Source organism: Bacillus rossius, chromosome 3, assembly GCF_032445375.1.
Source record: "Bacillus rossius redtenbacheri isolate Brsri chromosome 3, Brsri_v3, whole genome shotgun sequence".
NCBI lineage: Eukaryota > Metazoa > Arthropoda > Insecta > Phasmatodea > Bacillidae > Bacillus > Bacillus rossius.
Genome location: NC_086332.1, coordinates 34,086,782 through 34,103,113, shown reverse-complemented (window position 1 = coordinate 34,103,113; position 16,332 = coordinate 34,086,782). Strand labels below are relative to the sequence as shown.

The following is a 16,332-nucleotide window of genomic DNA, read 5'->3' as shown; positions in this document are numbered from 1 at the left end:
TATTATCGCAGGCAACTCCTTAGCAGTTCTAATTTCATTTCCACAATGATTGTGCATCACTGTCAATGAATAACTGCTGCCGGTAGGCAACTTGTCGAACACCCTGCATTTCCGAGTTGCAGGTGCGCCAGGAGCAGAAGAACTTTATGTCAGATTTTAATACCAGTATGAATTGTTCATGGACCTGAAAAGTAGGTCTGATGAATCCTTCGTAAATTTTACAGGTTGCAAATTATTGGGTGTCGATAGCATAGTAGCAGTAATGTTTTTATCTGTTATTGGAGAGAAAACAGAAGTGAATTGGTGCACAGTGGTTAGAATAATTAATATGTATATAAACATAGTACAAACACAAAACACTAAAGGGTTCTTATAACTATTTACACGATAGGATTTTTATTCCAGTATTTTGAAATAAGATTATTTAATGTCAATTGTATTTGTGGTGGTAGATGTATTGGATTCATCATGTGCAATGTACATAATAATAATAATAATAATAATAATAATAATAATAATAATAATAATAATATCAATGTTTATGCACTGAAAAAATATCTAATGAGTTGCATGTTATATCATTTAAAATATTTAGGATACTTTACATCAAATAACCTAAAATGAAAAGTAGGCCACATTCCAAAGTAACAGATACTGTAGTATAAACAGTTTCTAGTACTGTTGGCTTGCTTGTTGCAGATCATCATGCTAATCAGGGTTACATTGATCGCTACAGCGCTTCTGCTGGGCGCATGCTACTCTGCAGAAATGGAAGGCTCAGATACTCAAGACAGTAAGTTAAAATTCCGCTATACTGTAACAGCCAAGTATTACAAAATAATAGTACATTTAGCCAACTAAATAAATTAAATACAAATTACCTTCCAGTTTTTATAGTGTGTAGTACGTATCACAGGTCCAGTACAGAGTTCTCCAATTCCAAAATTTTTGTTTGAAAATGAGTTACTTTTAACGATATATATTAATATAAGACGTTGAAAACATTTTGAATTTCGCAAAAAAGCTGTATATTTAATACTCTTACTGACAACATTTCTTCAGTCAGCTTTGTCCTATCATGTGTTTACACTGGAATTCCAAAACATACGTAAACTCAAATAAGTATAATTGCAGTAAACAAGAATATTAACAGAAGTTAAAAATATAAGTAGTTATGTGTTGGTATATCAGTTTACAAACAATATTAAAATTTGGTTTTTGAACATCCCTGAATAGGGTCCGATCAGTCAGCGACTGTTACAGCCTTAAAATTATAGTATACCAACATTAGATTGGTCACTGAGAGATTACAGACTTGAATATCAATTAAGCCATGAATGAATGCACCGTTTTGTTAGTAGGCTATGAATTAATTTTATTATGGAGTGTAAGTTGCCTCTGATCAGCATTGAAGTATAAATAGTTGGCGTTTTTATTATCCCCTAAGTCGTCGTACATATACTGAATAAGCCAAATGAAAGCCAGCCCGTGTGGTCTGGTGATCGCTATTCTGGCTCGTAGGTCGAAGGTCCCGTTTTTGATTCCTGGGAATAGAACTATTTGTTGTATGTTCACCTCCGAACCCACTGAAAATTCATCTCGCGTTGTCTGGCCTGTTCACAGGCCCAAGCCTATCCCCGGGAATTTTTTTATTTATTTCTTTAAAAAAAAATCATGTCTCTACAATTCACAATATCAACAGTTTAAAAAAAAAAAAACCTGGATTAATGTAAATACCACTTACTTATGACCAGGCAGACCATTCGCCTTTAACGTACGTGCTATCCGGGATTGGATTCCCAACGAGATAAAACCCAGAATTTTCGCAAGTGAGAAACATGGCGGACGTTACCGAGAGCCGGTAGGTTTTTTCGAGGGTGTTCCAGTTTTCTTCTCCACCTATTCATTCGGTCGATGCTCCACTCTCATCGTCCGTCACGACCCAGATGTGGAGCCAGCCACACTGTCACATTTTTGCTCCCAACTATATTTGATAACCGAGCTTTAGGGGAATATTGGAAGAAACACAACTTTCGATTTTTCCATCAAATAAATAATGACACAACACCTTAACAGTGTTTTTAATCTTTTCAAACTGTCAAAGTTTATTATTGGCATAAGCTAGCTCAAACTTTTCAAATTTAATCTTATTTTGGAATTAAAATAATGTGATATATTCCTGAACTGCATATTTAAACACATTTCTTAACGTTTAAAACATCTGTGAATTCATAATTACATTAATACTCGCTATATAATAAAAATTATGATATGGGATTTTGAAAATTTGTAGAGTAATCATTTACGTTTTACACTTAACTTCATGTAATACATTCATATGTATTAACATAATATTAGTTATTATTTAATCGCACATGTGTTCTTCACCATATTAAAGATTCGTTGATCCATAATCGGATGCCATTTCCGTCTTCGCGGAGCGCTATTTTGATTGGCTGATTTCGTTCAAAATCCAACATATTTTAGAACCAGTGATTTATAAATATTTTATTTGGATTCAAGTCATCCAACCTGTCTAACAGGGGGTGCGGAAGACTGCCATACTGGAAAACTACCATAATAACTTAATTCCGCCTGGCCTCTCGAAAAAGGCGAAAAAGTTCCATTACGGAAAACTGCCATAACGAAACGGAATTCTGCCATATTTTCTTATACACACCATGGAATGAGTACAGCAGCATTGCTCTCGAAGTAGTGTGTAGAATACTTGGTAGGTAGCGCTAGTAAACATCCATAAAAATGATTTCAAGGCTTTCATAAATTAATATTCTGAAATGTTTTCACTTAACCACTCAGTTGAGTATTTCTAAATGATTTCGTAGTCATTGACGCAGTTAAAATATAGGCCTAATTTCACAACTACTTAATCAATAAAACTTTAACAGCAAAACATGAATCGTTCTCAGGTAAAGTATAACAAATATTTCGTATTCACAGTTCTCAGGTTGGAAATGTGATTTTTTTTTTATCTATTATTAATGGCAATTGTTTTTATTTAGATCTATATGTTAAAATACTCTTCTAGTGGTTTTCTTAGCACATGCTAATAACATAATGCTGGAATCACAATATCCTGTGACAGCCCCGACACGACAAAAACAACACTACAGCCATTAAGAAGTAAGGTCGTATTGAAGACAGCCTACAAAAATTGAACCCCAACAGCCCATCAGAAACACAATTAGGGTATCATCAATGATGTAGTAATGTAAACATATTTTTTCTGTGAAATCATTCATGCTTAAGTTTATTTTATCGTTATTTTGATAGACATGACGTAAAATAAAATCAGCTGAATAGCCACCTCAGTACTATATATGCCTATACAACTGATGGTGACAATCTGTCGTGGCATTTTAAACATATGATATAAATCATGCAATATTTTACTTACTTAACCATCGGTTGTCAGGGAATTGTGATTTTCGGTCACTAGATTGCATTTCATTTCAACTAGAGACCTGGAATTAACACATGAATTAGAATCACAAGACTTTGTATGTTGCTTATTTCTACTAATTCTTTCTAAGACAATAGACATAATTTACTAATGTCATTCGAGTATTAGGATTGTATGGTTGCGTTTTAACTTATGGTAGTTTTCCATTATGGCACTTTCCCATCGCCCCCGGCGGAATTCTTTCATTATGGTAGTTTTCCAGTACGGCAGTCTTCAGTAGCCCCCCCCCCCCCCCCCATCAAAACAGGAGGAATAGTGCCATAATGGAAAACTATAATATTTATTTGAAGATCGTGTTTAGAAGTATACAGTGCTGCTTCCTATAACCCATTTTTTGAAAACATTTGTTTGTACTAGTGCGCGATCTGTTGAGTTGATTTATGATGAACTACAGGAAATCACCACTAGGAGTGCTATCTTGCTATCTGTAGCCTTTTAAGTTAACCTAAGAAACAGCTAGGGGGTTAACAGCGCTACCTAGCGAAGTATTCAATACGCTACTTCGAGAGCAAAGCAGTTGTACTCATTCCATGGAGTGTATAAATAAATATGGCAGAATTCCGTCTCGTTATGGCAGTTTTCCGTTATGATAATTTTCCACCTTTTTCGAAGAGGCCAGGCGGAATTCAGCCATTATGTTAGTTTTCTATTATGGAAGTCTTCCGTCGCCCCGTCCAACAACCATGGCTGCGTTAGCGACGTTCTCAGTGAAACCGTAGCCCCCCCGATGTTTTTTGACGGAACACGCTGGGAGGTGTTGGGAGCGCAAGTCTGGCAGCCTGGCGGATGACTGGCGCGGCGTGTTGTTGTCGCAGGGTTGTTCGTGTGCTACTTGGCGAGCTGGGCTACACGCCGTGTCTTCTCCCTGGACGACGTGCCGACCCGGCTGTGCACGCACCTGCTCTACGCCTTCGCCGCGCTGCAGGCGGACGGCAGCGTGGCCATGGAGGACCCCGCCGTCGACGGGCCTCAGGGACTAGGTACGCTCTTTGAATATAATATACTGTATAGAAGTCGCCAGCCCAGGTTAAAATTTATAATACGGTTTGAGGTAGTTGGTTAATTCACCGCCGCAATCGCCACCATCTCTAGGGCATCGACTTGTGGTGGTCCCTAGCGGAGAAGTGTCGAACTCTTCAAACACCCCTTCTCCCTCCCGCTGAACGACCTTGAGCTGCAGTGAATGATGGATTGGGGGATGGGGGGGGTGCGGGGAATGACAGCGGGCGACAGTGTTGCGCTCTAACGTGTAAATAACAACTAAGACGATACAGGACATTACGGCAGCGCACTGCAGCGGTGAAGTTCCCAAGCTGCTCATCATACGCTCCTGAAAAACGTAGAGTAAATCCTATCCACTCGCGACTTCTATACAGTATATATATTCAAAGGTACACTGCTGTAGCGTTCCTTGTGCCTGGTTCGCAGCGTGAACTTACACAGGCATTCCCTTTTCTCTTTCCAGCGCACGATTTCTGCCATTAGCACTGTCCTTGTTTCCGTGTTCTCTGTTGCCACATATATGCCATAGAGCATGTCAATTTTAGACATAACTTTGTGATCTATTAAAACTTTTGAAGTTAAACTTCTGAAGGCGCATTATGAAAAAACTGATGAGGTTGAATTTTCACGATGCGCGCGCATCATGCAACGAAATTTACACAGGTTGAAAAAAAATGCTACATACAAAAAAAAACTACATCTAAATAAAAATATTATATTTGCTTTTAAATTTTATACTTTAGTGATTGATATAGAATACTGGATCATATAATTTAAAAAAAAAATATTGTGAATATTAGTGATGGAAATTGTGTTTATACACTTTCTCATGTGTATTTTCAATTGTATTTACATAAGCGAGGTTATGTTCCCGCATGTTTATTTGCATTAACAATTTAAAATTATTACTTTATTATAAAATAATTAAATTAATAAATTAGATAAACTTTAGCATATTATTTGCTTTTCATTGTTAATAAATATTTATCACGTATTTTACTAAATTAAACAATTTTTTCATACCTATACTTGTTTATATTAATATTGACTAGTGAGATTTTATTAAAAAAAATATTTGGATTAAATATACTTTACTAACTTTTTTATAATATCAATCCAGTTATTTTATTATTTTATTTTATTTATTATTTGCATGCAAAATTAAGTTTAAAATTTTATTAGAAGTAGGCATAACTTATAAAGAGTCTACATAAGTACACACACATTTAAAAAAAATGTATCTGATAAATTTTATTTTGTTAAGTAAAGTTTTGAATGAAAAATGTGCAAATACATTATTCCGTTGTATTTAATCAAGAGTTAAGTATGATATTATAAATTTTATTTTATTTCTAAGCTGATGTTATTAAATTACGCCATTTTGGTTTCAACTATTTTTTTGTCAAAATGTTTGTTTTATCATTAAATATTAAAGTTTGGCTCTTTGGAGCATTGCACTATATTTTATGGAATACATTGTTACTAATAATGACTGACTGCTACAAATATTTACTTCTGTTTTATAATTATTGGTTGTAGAATGACTACACCTGTAATAATACTTTTAATAGACACTATTATATGGTCTTAGAAAAATCAACAAATAATAATATTTAACAAAAATATTATAACTTATTATAATTAAGGATGGTATACAAATTAACACTTTTATTGTTAAGCTAGATAATATCAATCTCACATCAGTGGTCCCCATTTACTTTATACTGCAATCTACTCGTGGGACAGACTATACCTGCCGCCTGCCCACTTCAGGTGCAACTATATGTGTACAGCTTGTCTCATGTCACCTATCTCAAAGTAGCACAACGGGTACAAATTTCCTGTATAAATCGGTCTGTTGGAAAAGGCCACATCTCCACTTTTTTTTACTAGCTTACTTCATTCTATGAATTTATTCTAGCGATGCCGAATCATGCTCGTGAAAATAGGTAAGTGCTATTTTTTATGAATTTTTTATACCTCCAAATCAGCAACAAGATCGCATTTAATTTGTAACTGCCACATATCCGGAGAAATTGCATTTTTTTGATCTCCTGACAAATTAAACTTAAAGGAGCTATGCATGGCCTTTTCGAAAAGACTTATTCATATTATCACTTGCAAAGCTACACATGAATTTTGACAACCAACACTGACGACCTCATGATCGAAGGATACGCAGTCCATCTGGGAAAAGTTACATGACAAGGATTATAACTAGTTTCAAAAACATTTTTCGAGAATATTATGGATTCACTCGGTGGCAAAGTAGACGTGAGGCTTACATGCAACTGTTTTACTTCATTGGTTACACCATAGTTCTGTTGACAAATTTTGGACCGCCCTGGGCCAGTAATAAGTTAGGAGAGTAAGGTCGGCTTGCACAGTCGTGACTTGAGGCAAAGTAAATTATTCCTCCATTTTATTAATTTGCAAAGTGTTTTCTTATGTAACTCTGCAAATGACCTAAGTATTGACGCAATCATACGCGATGCAGTTCAAAGGATGTAAAAGCCTCTGACCTTATCGGCCAGTGAGCACACGAACGGGGGCAAACCTAACTTTGAATCTTGGGGGGTGTAACGACTGGAGGATTATGGATGGTAAGGATTTCCTCCCAGTTTAATGAAAAGTACGACATTTAAAAAAAAAAACAGCAGTAGTAAGTAAATGGTGGCACTGGTTCCTGAGTGTGTTTTGTGGATGTGGTCAAAGACCGACCGCCATCTGATGCCACAGCCGCCATCTTGAATGACATTGACCCCCCCAGTCGGCCATCTTGAATTCAGGTAATTTGAATTCCAGAAATATCCACCGTTTTGCTATCTAGAAAATTCTGCCATTTTACATATATTCTAAAAATCAACTCAATATTGAATTATGATGATGTCACATCCAACATTTTTAATCATGGCATCACGATTGGGACTGAGATTCACAATAAGACTGCAAGCTCTTCACAGATGTATCATCGTGTAGCAACTTAGAACATAACAACACCCTCAAAAGTCATTTGGAACTAACTTAAGTTAAAGATTACAAGTTAGAAAAGCATATGTTAGATCCAAAATAATTTATAAATCACAACTTAGAACATCTTTAATTGGTACTGCATCCACTTAGAAACATAATAACTGAGAACTAGAGATACACGACTTGGAAGAGCCACGCCACTCAGAGAACAGAGTGTGACGGCTGACGGCTGTGCAGACGGCTACAGGAGGTTCGTGGCGCTGAAGGAGAAGAACGCCGACCTGAAGGTGATGGTCTCGGTCGGCGGCTGGGCGGCCGGCTCGGCCAACTTCTCGGCCGTGGTGAGCGACGAGGGTCTGAGGGCCAGGTCCGCCGAGAGCATCGCCTCGTTCGCGTTGCAGCACGGCTTCGACGGCGTCGACGTCGACTGGGAGTACCCGGGCCGGCGCGAGAACTCCTCCGCCTCGGACAAGGTGAGCGCCGGCTCCCTAGTCCCGCCTCTTTGCCCGCAAATAGAGTCATGTGTCCGACGTTTCGGCACGCCTTGTCAGGGGCGTAGCCAGGGGGGGTGTTTTGGGTGTCCAAACACCCCCAGAAATATATATACATGTACTTATGACAAAATTGTCTAGCTGTTGCAAATGCACTTAGAAGAAACTAAGAAAGAATCCTTGAGCCGATAACCCTTAATATTCAGCAATGAGTTTTCAACAGTGTCTTGTTAAAAATATCATAAAGTCGGGACACAAATTTATGTTATTTAAATCCAATATTTTAATTACGAAAGTGCTTAAATAGCACCAAATTGCACATAAAAATCAAAAATTTTTCCGGGGGGCAGGGTGTAAGTAAACACCCCCCCGAAAAGAAATCCTGGCTATGACCCTGCCTTGATTAAGGTGTCTCCGAACGCCTTTAACCAATTTAAACGTTACTTAATCGTCCTTTAACATGGCTGTAACAAATTCATTTCCTTTTTTTTTTTTATGGATGTGGCTTCACAAAGAAGCCAAGAAGCCTACTTATCTTGATAACTTCGATAACTCACATGACATCATCATTTGCAACACAGTTTTAATATATTTTTAAAATATTTATTTTGCTATGCTAAATTTTAGAAAAAAATATATCCTCGATATTAGCGTAAGTTCAAAGAAAGCCTGTCATCAGGTTGTTAGCTTGAATCAAGCTTATGGGTCCCCATACGACTAGTTTCCAGAAAGCTGACTATGAAATGTTTTAACTAAGTATGCTCTTACAAGCTACAACCTTGGGGATGTTTGAACCAAGCTTGTATCAAGCAAACTTTCACAATAATTTATAATCAAGCTGCCCTGTAAACTTACTGGAAAACCAAATTGCTATGAAAAATAGTAGTAACGAATGATTTACTGTCATTTAGCTCAATTAGTTGATATCACTACTTACCTGATTGTCTGTAAAAATAATTCGATTTTGGCCTTGATAAAAAGGAGGGGTGGGGGGGGTGTTTACTTTGCCCACTGTTTGTATCCAATAGAATGGAAAAATACACAGCGATAATGATGTAAACTTGGTTTAACATAGTGGTATTCTAGTATAATCTACCGAATGTTCTTCAAAATAAGAACAACCTCTTTACAAAGTAAATAATTAGTAATTCAGGTAGCTTGGTAAAACGTCCTTTGTAAATTCTGCATGCTGAGCATACTTTCATTATACCTATACCCAAAGTAAACCAGTTAATTTATGACTGCACTTATGAGAGGTTCATTTGGAGGAGGGTTAGTCTATAACACGTAACCCATTCTGAACTTTAGAAAAATATAAGAAATTTAAAATAAATTTCTCTGAGAAAGACAATAATTATCAATTAAGTGTTATGTTATCTTGACAAACTTAAAATTATAGTTCATTTGTTACTTAGTACTCATTGAGTTATACTGGCGTGCCTACAGAAAAACTTCGTGTTGTGGCTGGAGCTACTGAGGCAAGAACTCTCGAAGCACGACTTCCTGCTGTCAGTGGCGGTAGGCGCGAATAGAAGCTTCATAGAGTCGTCGTACAACGTTCCCGAGATAGCCAAGTGAGCACTGACAAACACCGTTGCAGATGCTGTACGAACACCGTTGCAGATGCTGTACTGTGGTTTGCCTGTTCTGAAACATCATAACAACATTATAGCCATACCTTGTTATAATATAATGCATTTATATCAGAGAAATTTTATTAAAAACCTGAAGCACTTACACAAGTTCTCACTACCTATTAGAATCTGTATGCGCAGTTTTGAAAAATTACAACTTGTAATTGAATTTAGTTAACCACACAAAGACTGAATTTTGTTTAAGCTACAAATTTATGCTTGGTTTTTAATGCCAGTATTTTTGATCATGTTACAGAGAACGAAAAAAAAGCTTTAATTTGCCATAGTTCACTTCGTAAAATTTATCTTCAAAGAGAACGCGAATCTTAAGCAAATAAATCACAACTAAAAACCAGAAGGAATTTTCAAGATTCCTTTTGCATTAATTTTGAAAATAACACTAGACGAAATTGTTGTAAGTATTAATTTAAAATGGCTTGATTCTATGGCAGGAACTTGTTGAAGTGGTACTATGAATGTTAATGATGCTGTACATAGGAATTTTTTCTTACAGAAATGTAGACTTCATCACCCTCATGACCTACGACTTCCACAGCAGCAGTTTCGAGAACAAGACAGGCTACAACGCCCCCTTGTTCCGCAGGCCAGACGATGATGACTCCCTGTACAACGTGGTGAGGCATTTATTATTAATTATTTACTATTAATTATTATTCATGGCTATTCACATTTAAATTTTGTTTCACCACGAAGCCTACGAATGCAATACTATCCTAAATATACTGAGAACAAGAGAACAAGTATACATGGTGATTTACGACCATCCACCAAGGGAGAAGGGGGCAGAATCATCAAAACAGGTGGGGGATTTTGTCGGGAGCCGATGGTTTCCACCGTCCGCACTCCTTCCTCCTCTCATCAACAACTCATCGTCTTTATTGACCATGCTTTTGACAATACTTTAATGCCTGATTTATCTATTCACACTTGGGCTCTGATACTGCTATTTGTACTAATCCTTACATCGTTTGCCCTGAAAGTCATTTCCGTTATGGTCCTAAAATTGGGACAAACATAATTAGAAAATTTTAGGACAATCTACATTAGTACAAACATATTTAGGACAAACGAATTTAGAACATCACATCAAATGACTTCAGAACGAATGTCATTAGGACAAAACTTTACCACAAATAACATTACGACCAATGACTTCAGAAAAAACAACATTAAGAGTTTAGGACAAACGACATCACGACTTTAAGTGAAATAAATGAATTTAGGAAAACGATATTAAGGACAAATTACTTAACGACAAACAACTTTAGGATAAATGACAAATGACTTTAGGACAAACGACATTACGACAAATGTTTCTAGGAGAAATGACACTACGACAAATGACTTAAAGCCAAATGACTTTGGGACAAACGGCAATATGACAAATGACTAGAGACCTGCAAAATTCGCGGATTCATTCGGTGATAGGCTACAATTCAAACACATATACCTCTTAGATAATTTTGCTATTGGCCTACTGTTCATCTGGACGAATCTCAACCAGTTATAAACCATTTAACCAAAGAAGGATCGAATCACAGACAAACCAGCTGAGACACGACTTACAAGTCGGCCGCCAATGAACATGCGTTATTTGCCCGAGTGTACAGGGGTATGTGCAGTGCATCCTGAAGGCCATCGAAACCGCGAATTTTGCAGGTCTCTACAAATGACTGAAAGACAAACTGATTGAAGGCAAACGAAAGGGAGTAGTACGGCATGCAGAGACTGTGTCTGGCGCAGGACGGGTGCGTGACGGCGTGGCTGGACGCGGGGGCGCCTCCCGGCAAGCTTCTGCTCGGCATGCCCCTGTACGGACACTCGTACGAGCTGGCCGACGAGTCGCGCGCCGGAGTGGGCGCGCCGACAGTGGGACCCGGCCCGGCCAACCTGTCCACCGCGTTCGGCCAGGTGAGGGTCGGTGCCACGTACTGGACTCAGTGCTGCCTTTGAATATATATATACTGTATAGAAGTCGCGAGTGGATAGGAAATTTACTCTACGTTTTTCAGGAGCGTATGATGAGCAGCTTGGGAACTTCACCGCTGCAGTGCGCTGCCGTAACGCCCTGTATCGTCTTAGGTTGTTATTTACACGTTAGAGCGCAGCACTGTCGCCCGCTGTCATTCCCCGCACCCCCCATCTATCATTCACTGCAGCTCAAGGTCGTTCAACGGGAGGGGGAAGGGGTGTTTGAAGAGTTCGACACTTCTCCGCCAGGGACCACCACAAATCGATGCCCTAGAGATGGTGGCGATTGCGGCGGTGAATTAACCAACTACCTCAAACCGTATTAGAAATTTTAACCTGGGCTGGCGACTTCTATACAGTAAATATATTCAAAGGTGCTGCCCACTTGCACAGCGATACGCCATGTTTGTCTACGAGCACTGACAATCACATGCACAGCCGGGAGTCCTAAACCTGTATGTCATACGGTTGGATATTTAAGTGACGCATTGTTTGAATTTTTGAGACCGCTTTTTTAATGTTTTTTGGAACTTAACCATTAGCAGATAGTAACTGGTCATAAAACCGAAAACTTTGTAGTTTAAAATTAAATTCTTCTGCTGGCAATTTCATGGCACCATTATAAATTAACTAAGATTTATGTTTATGTATCTTTAGTTTAGTACTAAACAATTTTCATATCTTGAGAACTTTAACACTTGGTAAACCTAAATAAATCACTCTCCGCATATCGTAAAAAGACTTCCCGCATTGATATTGAGTCTGTATATAAAACTTTGTATGTATGTTTTACTCCTAAGACACACATTTTCTCGTAAATTATTATATGTCAGTGTTTTAAAATTCCAGTGGGATATTTTAAATTAATTAAGAGACTGGTTTTGAGAAAAAAAAATAATCTGGTGATCATAAAATGCAAGTAAAGTTGTTCAATTTTCCACAGCTATGCCAAATGCTGAAAAAAGAAGCCTGCGATTGGTCAGTAAGCTGGGATGAGTATGCCCTGGTGCCACGTGCTACGAAAGGCAAGTGGTGGATCAGCTACGAGGATCGCCTGTCGATCACCGAGAAGGTAAGTGCTCGCTGCGAGTTGAACTACTGTACCGAGCTCCTGAAAGTGAATCTATATCCGGTGGTTTTCCTAGTAGGTACAACATTGCACGTTAGGTCGTACAGCATTTGTAGGTAGTGGGAACACCATATACTATACTAGACATGCCCACCTCCCACAAAAATGATATAATAATAAAGCTAGCACGGTGAACCCACCATAAGAGTGGCAGTCACCAAACTGCTCGCGAAGCACTTCAATTTTGATTAATGAATTATATTTTTAAAATTCTAAATTTGAGAGCTGTGTTTTACTAATGTTTGATAAAAACTAAAATATTATAATCAAAAGGAAAAATGGGAAGAAAAAATTGTTGCTACTAAAAGTTCATGCTAGATACAACTTGGCCTGCTGATTATTAAGTTTTTCTCAAGTGGCCCTCTTTATTGGATGGTCATCCATCCTGTACTAGCCTGAGATGGAGTGCATGCTGGCATGGTGAGATTTAGAAACTAACCAGATAATGAATACGATAATATCAATAACTGAAATAAACTGAATATGTGTATTAGATACACTGAAATAATTCCTGCATGTAAGTCAGTGTTTTAATAAGTCAGAAAAAAACATAATTATTTAAGAACTTACAGTGATAATAAAATAAAAACATATTTTTATTCATCAATATTATCTCTACCAATATTCATGCACTAATAACATCGTTTAATCGTTTTATTAGTGCTCCAATATTAGCTGCATACAATTATTTGGTTTGCTGTTTCAGTCACATTAGGATACGCTGTACAGACATCGAGTCCATTGCCATTTTAAAAATGAAAGATTAATGGGTGCGAATGCTATCCAGTTAGGCCTAATATGAAATAAATATCGTAACGCTGGATGATGCTGCCATTTATTAATATTTTTTCAAAGTCTATTTATGACTTACTGAAAGACATCTCGTAATTTACTTACGAATATATATGTGCCGCTCTGAAAGACCACCAGTAACGTGCAGTAATTGGCCAGCAACAACCCCCCTAGTGTTCAGCCCAAATGACAGACTGATGACTCCTCGCAGGCGCTGTACGCCGTGGGACGCGACCTGGGCGGCGCCAGCGTGTGGGCTCTCGACGCCGACGACTGGGCCGGGCGCTGTTTCAACATCGAGTACCCGCTCCTCACCAACATCCTCCGAGTCATCCACTACGACAGATACCTCGAGTACCGCCGCCATTCCCTCTATGACGCTCGGAGCAACAATACTCTTCACACAACCCGCAATAACGCATGAATGATCAATGGGTTTTGCACGTCTAATATTTACAAAATACAAGCTTATTAATTATATTAATAAATTATTCATTTTTATTTACAACATTGTAATGATAGTTGTTTAGTCCCTATGATTTGTTATTTACAAATAAAAATAGATAATAAAATTAAAGTCTTCCATTTTACCAAGACAACCTGCAGTGGAACAAATCAGGCAAATATTAAAAGTGTCTTAAGTGATTTGCCTGCATGTAAGAGCAATACTTGTAATTAAAATACTGTCATAAACTGTGCCCAGCCTCGTGGTGTAGCGCTCCAACTACTCATCCTAGGCAGGGTGACGTAGGCACAAGAATAAACCGGTGTGACCTGGAGTGTATGAAAATGCCGTACTGGCTTTGCCTGGGCATGTAAACTGTGTTTTTTGAATGGAATGTGAAATAATGATACATATTCTCAATATTAGATAGGCCTACCAATGCGTCTGTGAAATGGTACTTTCTAAGGTCTAATGACAACCAGAGTGAATGAAAAAAAAAAAAAAAAAGGAATCACATGGGAAGTATTTCAAATAGGGAGGATACATCCCCCGTGAAGTTACGAAAATATGGCAAAATATAAGTGAAGAAAATATTTTACTGTGTGGAAAGCCATGTCTCCTATGGTTACAACTGGTCAGTGTGTTAATGCCGATAGCAATAGGTTTTTAATTCACGTGTACAAATTAAAATTGTTTTTTCTATTTTTTTCAAACCCACTTATTGCTCCCAGAAAAAATTTCTGTATCCGCCATTGTGTATATGTGTGTTAGCGCGCTCGCATGCTCCACTTGCCCTTGTGATGTACTAGAGAAGTTCGGACATGTACTGTACCATGTTTGGTGAAAATTATGAGCACAGGGGCGCATCGAAACAAAGGAAAACAAAACTATGAAATTTTTTTTATATCCTTACCTTATTCCTATCACTGCGATACTCTAAGCAGTTTAGCGAAAATACCTTTTTAATTGTACACATTAACTGAATAGTAAATAAAGTGACATGAATTTGTGTTATACTATAATAGCGAAGCCGAGACTAATTTCCACGAAGAGATTTCCCTGATCCTGTTGTCGCCGCCCTACTGTTTACTTGATACTAGCTGCAGCTTGATCCTGTGGTTCTCAAGCGATCCTTAGAATTATTGAATATTTTTTTTTCAAAAAAGGCATGCATATTAATGTCAGTACCTATGTTAAAGCTGCGGCCAAGACTGTTTTCTATCCTTATTTGTTTTCCATTTCAAGTGAATATTTAATGATATTGAACTATATTTTTATTGAAGTGGGGAACAAATGTGGCAATAAGGTACTGACATTAAAATGCTTGTCTTTTAGAAAACCTCCTCTTGAAGAAGATATCAATTCGCGTGGTTTCTTCTGAAGCTCTGCACAACCGTATGTGTGCCCGGGTAGGCGGGGGCCTTAATCTCCCAACCACCTTCCAGTTCGCTGCTTCAACGAATATGACCGTAATCCCCACCAGTCTGCTGAGTCGTTACGGTGCTTCTGACTGGAACAAATATCCCGCTATGCTGTCGCTCGCAGGCGCGTTAGGGAATAAGTCGAGAGTCACACAGCGAACATTTTCCCGCGGAGAGGTATGAACTTCAGAGCAATAACCTGTGCCTCCACTTTGCACTGAGGGGTGAAGTGCGGAGTGGCTGTTTACAGCCAGATGGGTTAGTTAGTGCCTTCCTACTCGTCGGCAGAATAAGGTAGGTTAACAACTTCTTTGGAATCTTTTCGCACAGGAAGCTTCAGATTATTAGTTTTATGTGCAATACATAACTAGTATACTGAACTATCCACTATGTGGCCTTCCCCACAATTCAGTAGTTCTTCATTATAAAACAAATACGAATCATTCACTTTTGTTGAGCAAAATCAATGTTAAACAATGTTCACAATATGTATTACGTTATGATACCTAGTAACTATTTGATTTGCATTAAATTCTATATTACAAAATATTTGCTGCTCGGAGTATGTCACAGAGTGGACTTGTTCTTTTTTACGATTCTAAATTTCGGCTACCTGCCTTCTAAGTTGGTGCCGTCACTTATCCATAAGTTTGCAAGTTTATCTAATTTAAAATTAAAACAAACCTCCTTCGATGCTCCCAAATCATAGAAATTTATTTTTTAATTTAGCTTTGAGACAAGAAGATACTTTCTCTTATTAATCGTAAAATTAGTTAGACCTTTAATTGATTTAAATTATTTAGCAGAATTGCACATAGGGATGGTTTTCAAAAGCTTATATTCAAGCAATCATCATTGATGAAAACACTAAGAAAGAAAATTAATAACCGTTAAAATTCAATTCTTTATGTGAAAATTACACGACTTGTGCTACATTGTATTCAATAATTTGCCAATTTTGAATAATACCAT

The 16,332-nt window shown here is 37.7% G+C and overlaps 1 protein-coding gene across 3 annotated transcripts in view; it reads left to right on the top strand.

Moving 5' to 3' along the window:
• Positions 1 to 14,384, top strand: part of LOC134530499 (acidic mammalian chitinase-like) — a 35,137-nt gene extending 20,753 nt beyond the window's left edge. The window contains exons 2-9 of one of the 3 annotated variants that reach the window (XM_063365365.1): positions 700 to 793; positions 4,297 to 4,461; positions 7,694 to 7,929; positions 9,394 to 9,521; positions 10,096 to 10,216; positions 11,346 to 11,513; positions 12,517 to 12,645; positions 13,706 to 14,384. In XM_063365365.1, the coding sequence (XP_063221435.1) occupies positions 706 to 793; positions 4,297 to 4,461; positions 7,694 to 7,929; positions 9,394 to 9,521; positions 10,096 to 10,216; positions 11,346 to 11,513; positions 12,517 to 12,645; positions 13,706 to 13,918 (1,248 nt within the window). In that variant the 5' untranslated portion in view covers positions 700 to 705 and the 3' untranslated portion in view covers positions 13,919 to 14,384. The remainder of the gene's footprint in view (positions 1 to 699; positions 794 to 4,296; positions 4,462 to 7,693; positions 7,930 to 9,393; positions 9,522 to 10,095; positions 10,217 to 11,345; positions 11,514 to 12,516; positions 12,646 to 13,705) is intronic. The other 2 variants (XM_063365366.1, XM_063365364.1) reach the window with 2 other exon arrangements.
• The last annotated feature ends 1,948 nt before the right edge of the window (positions 14,385 to 16,332 follow it).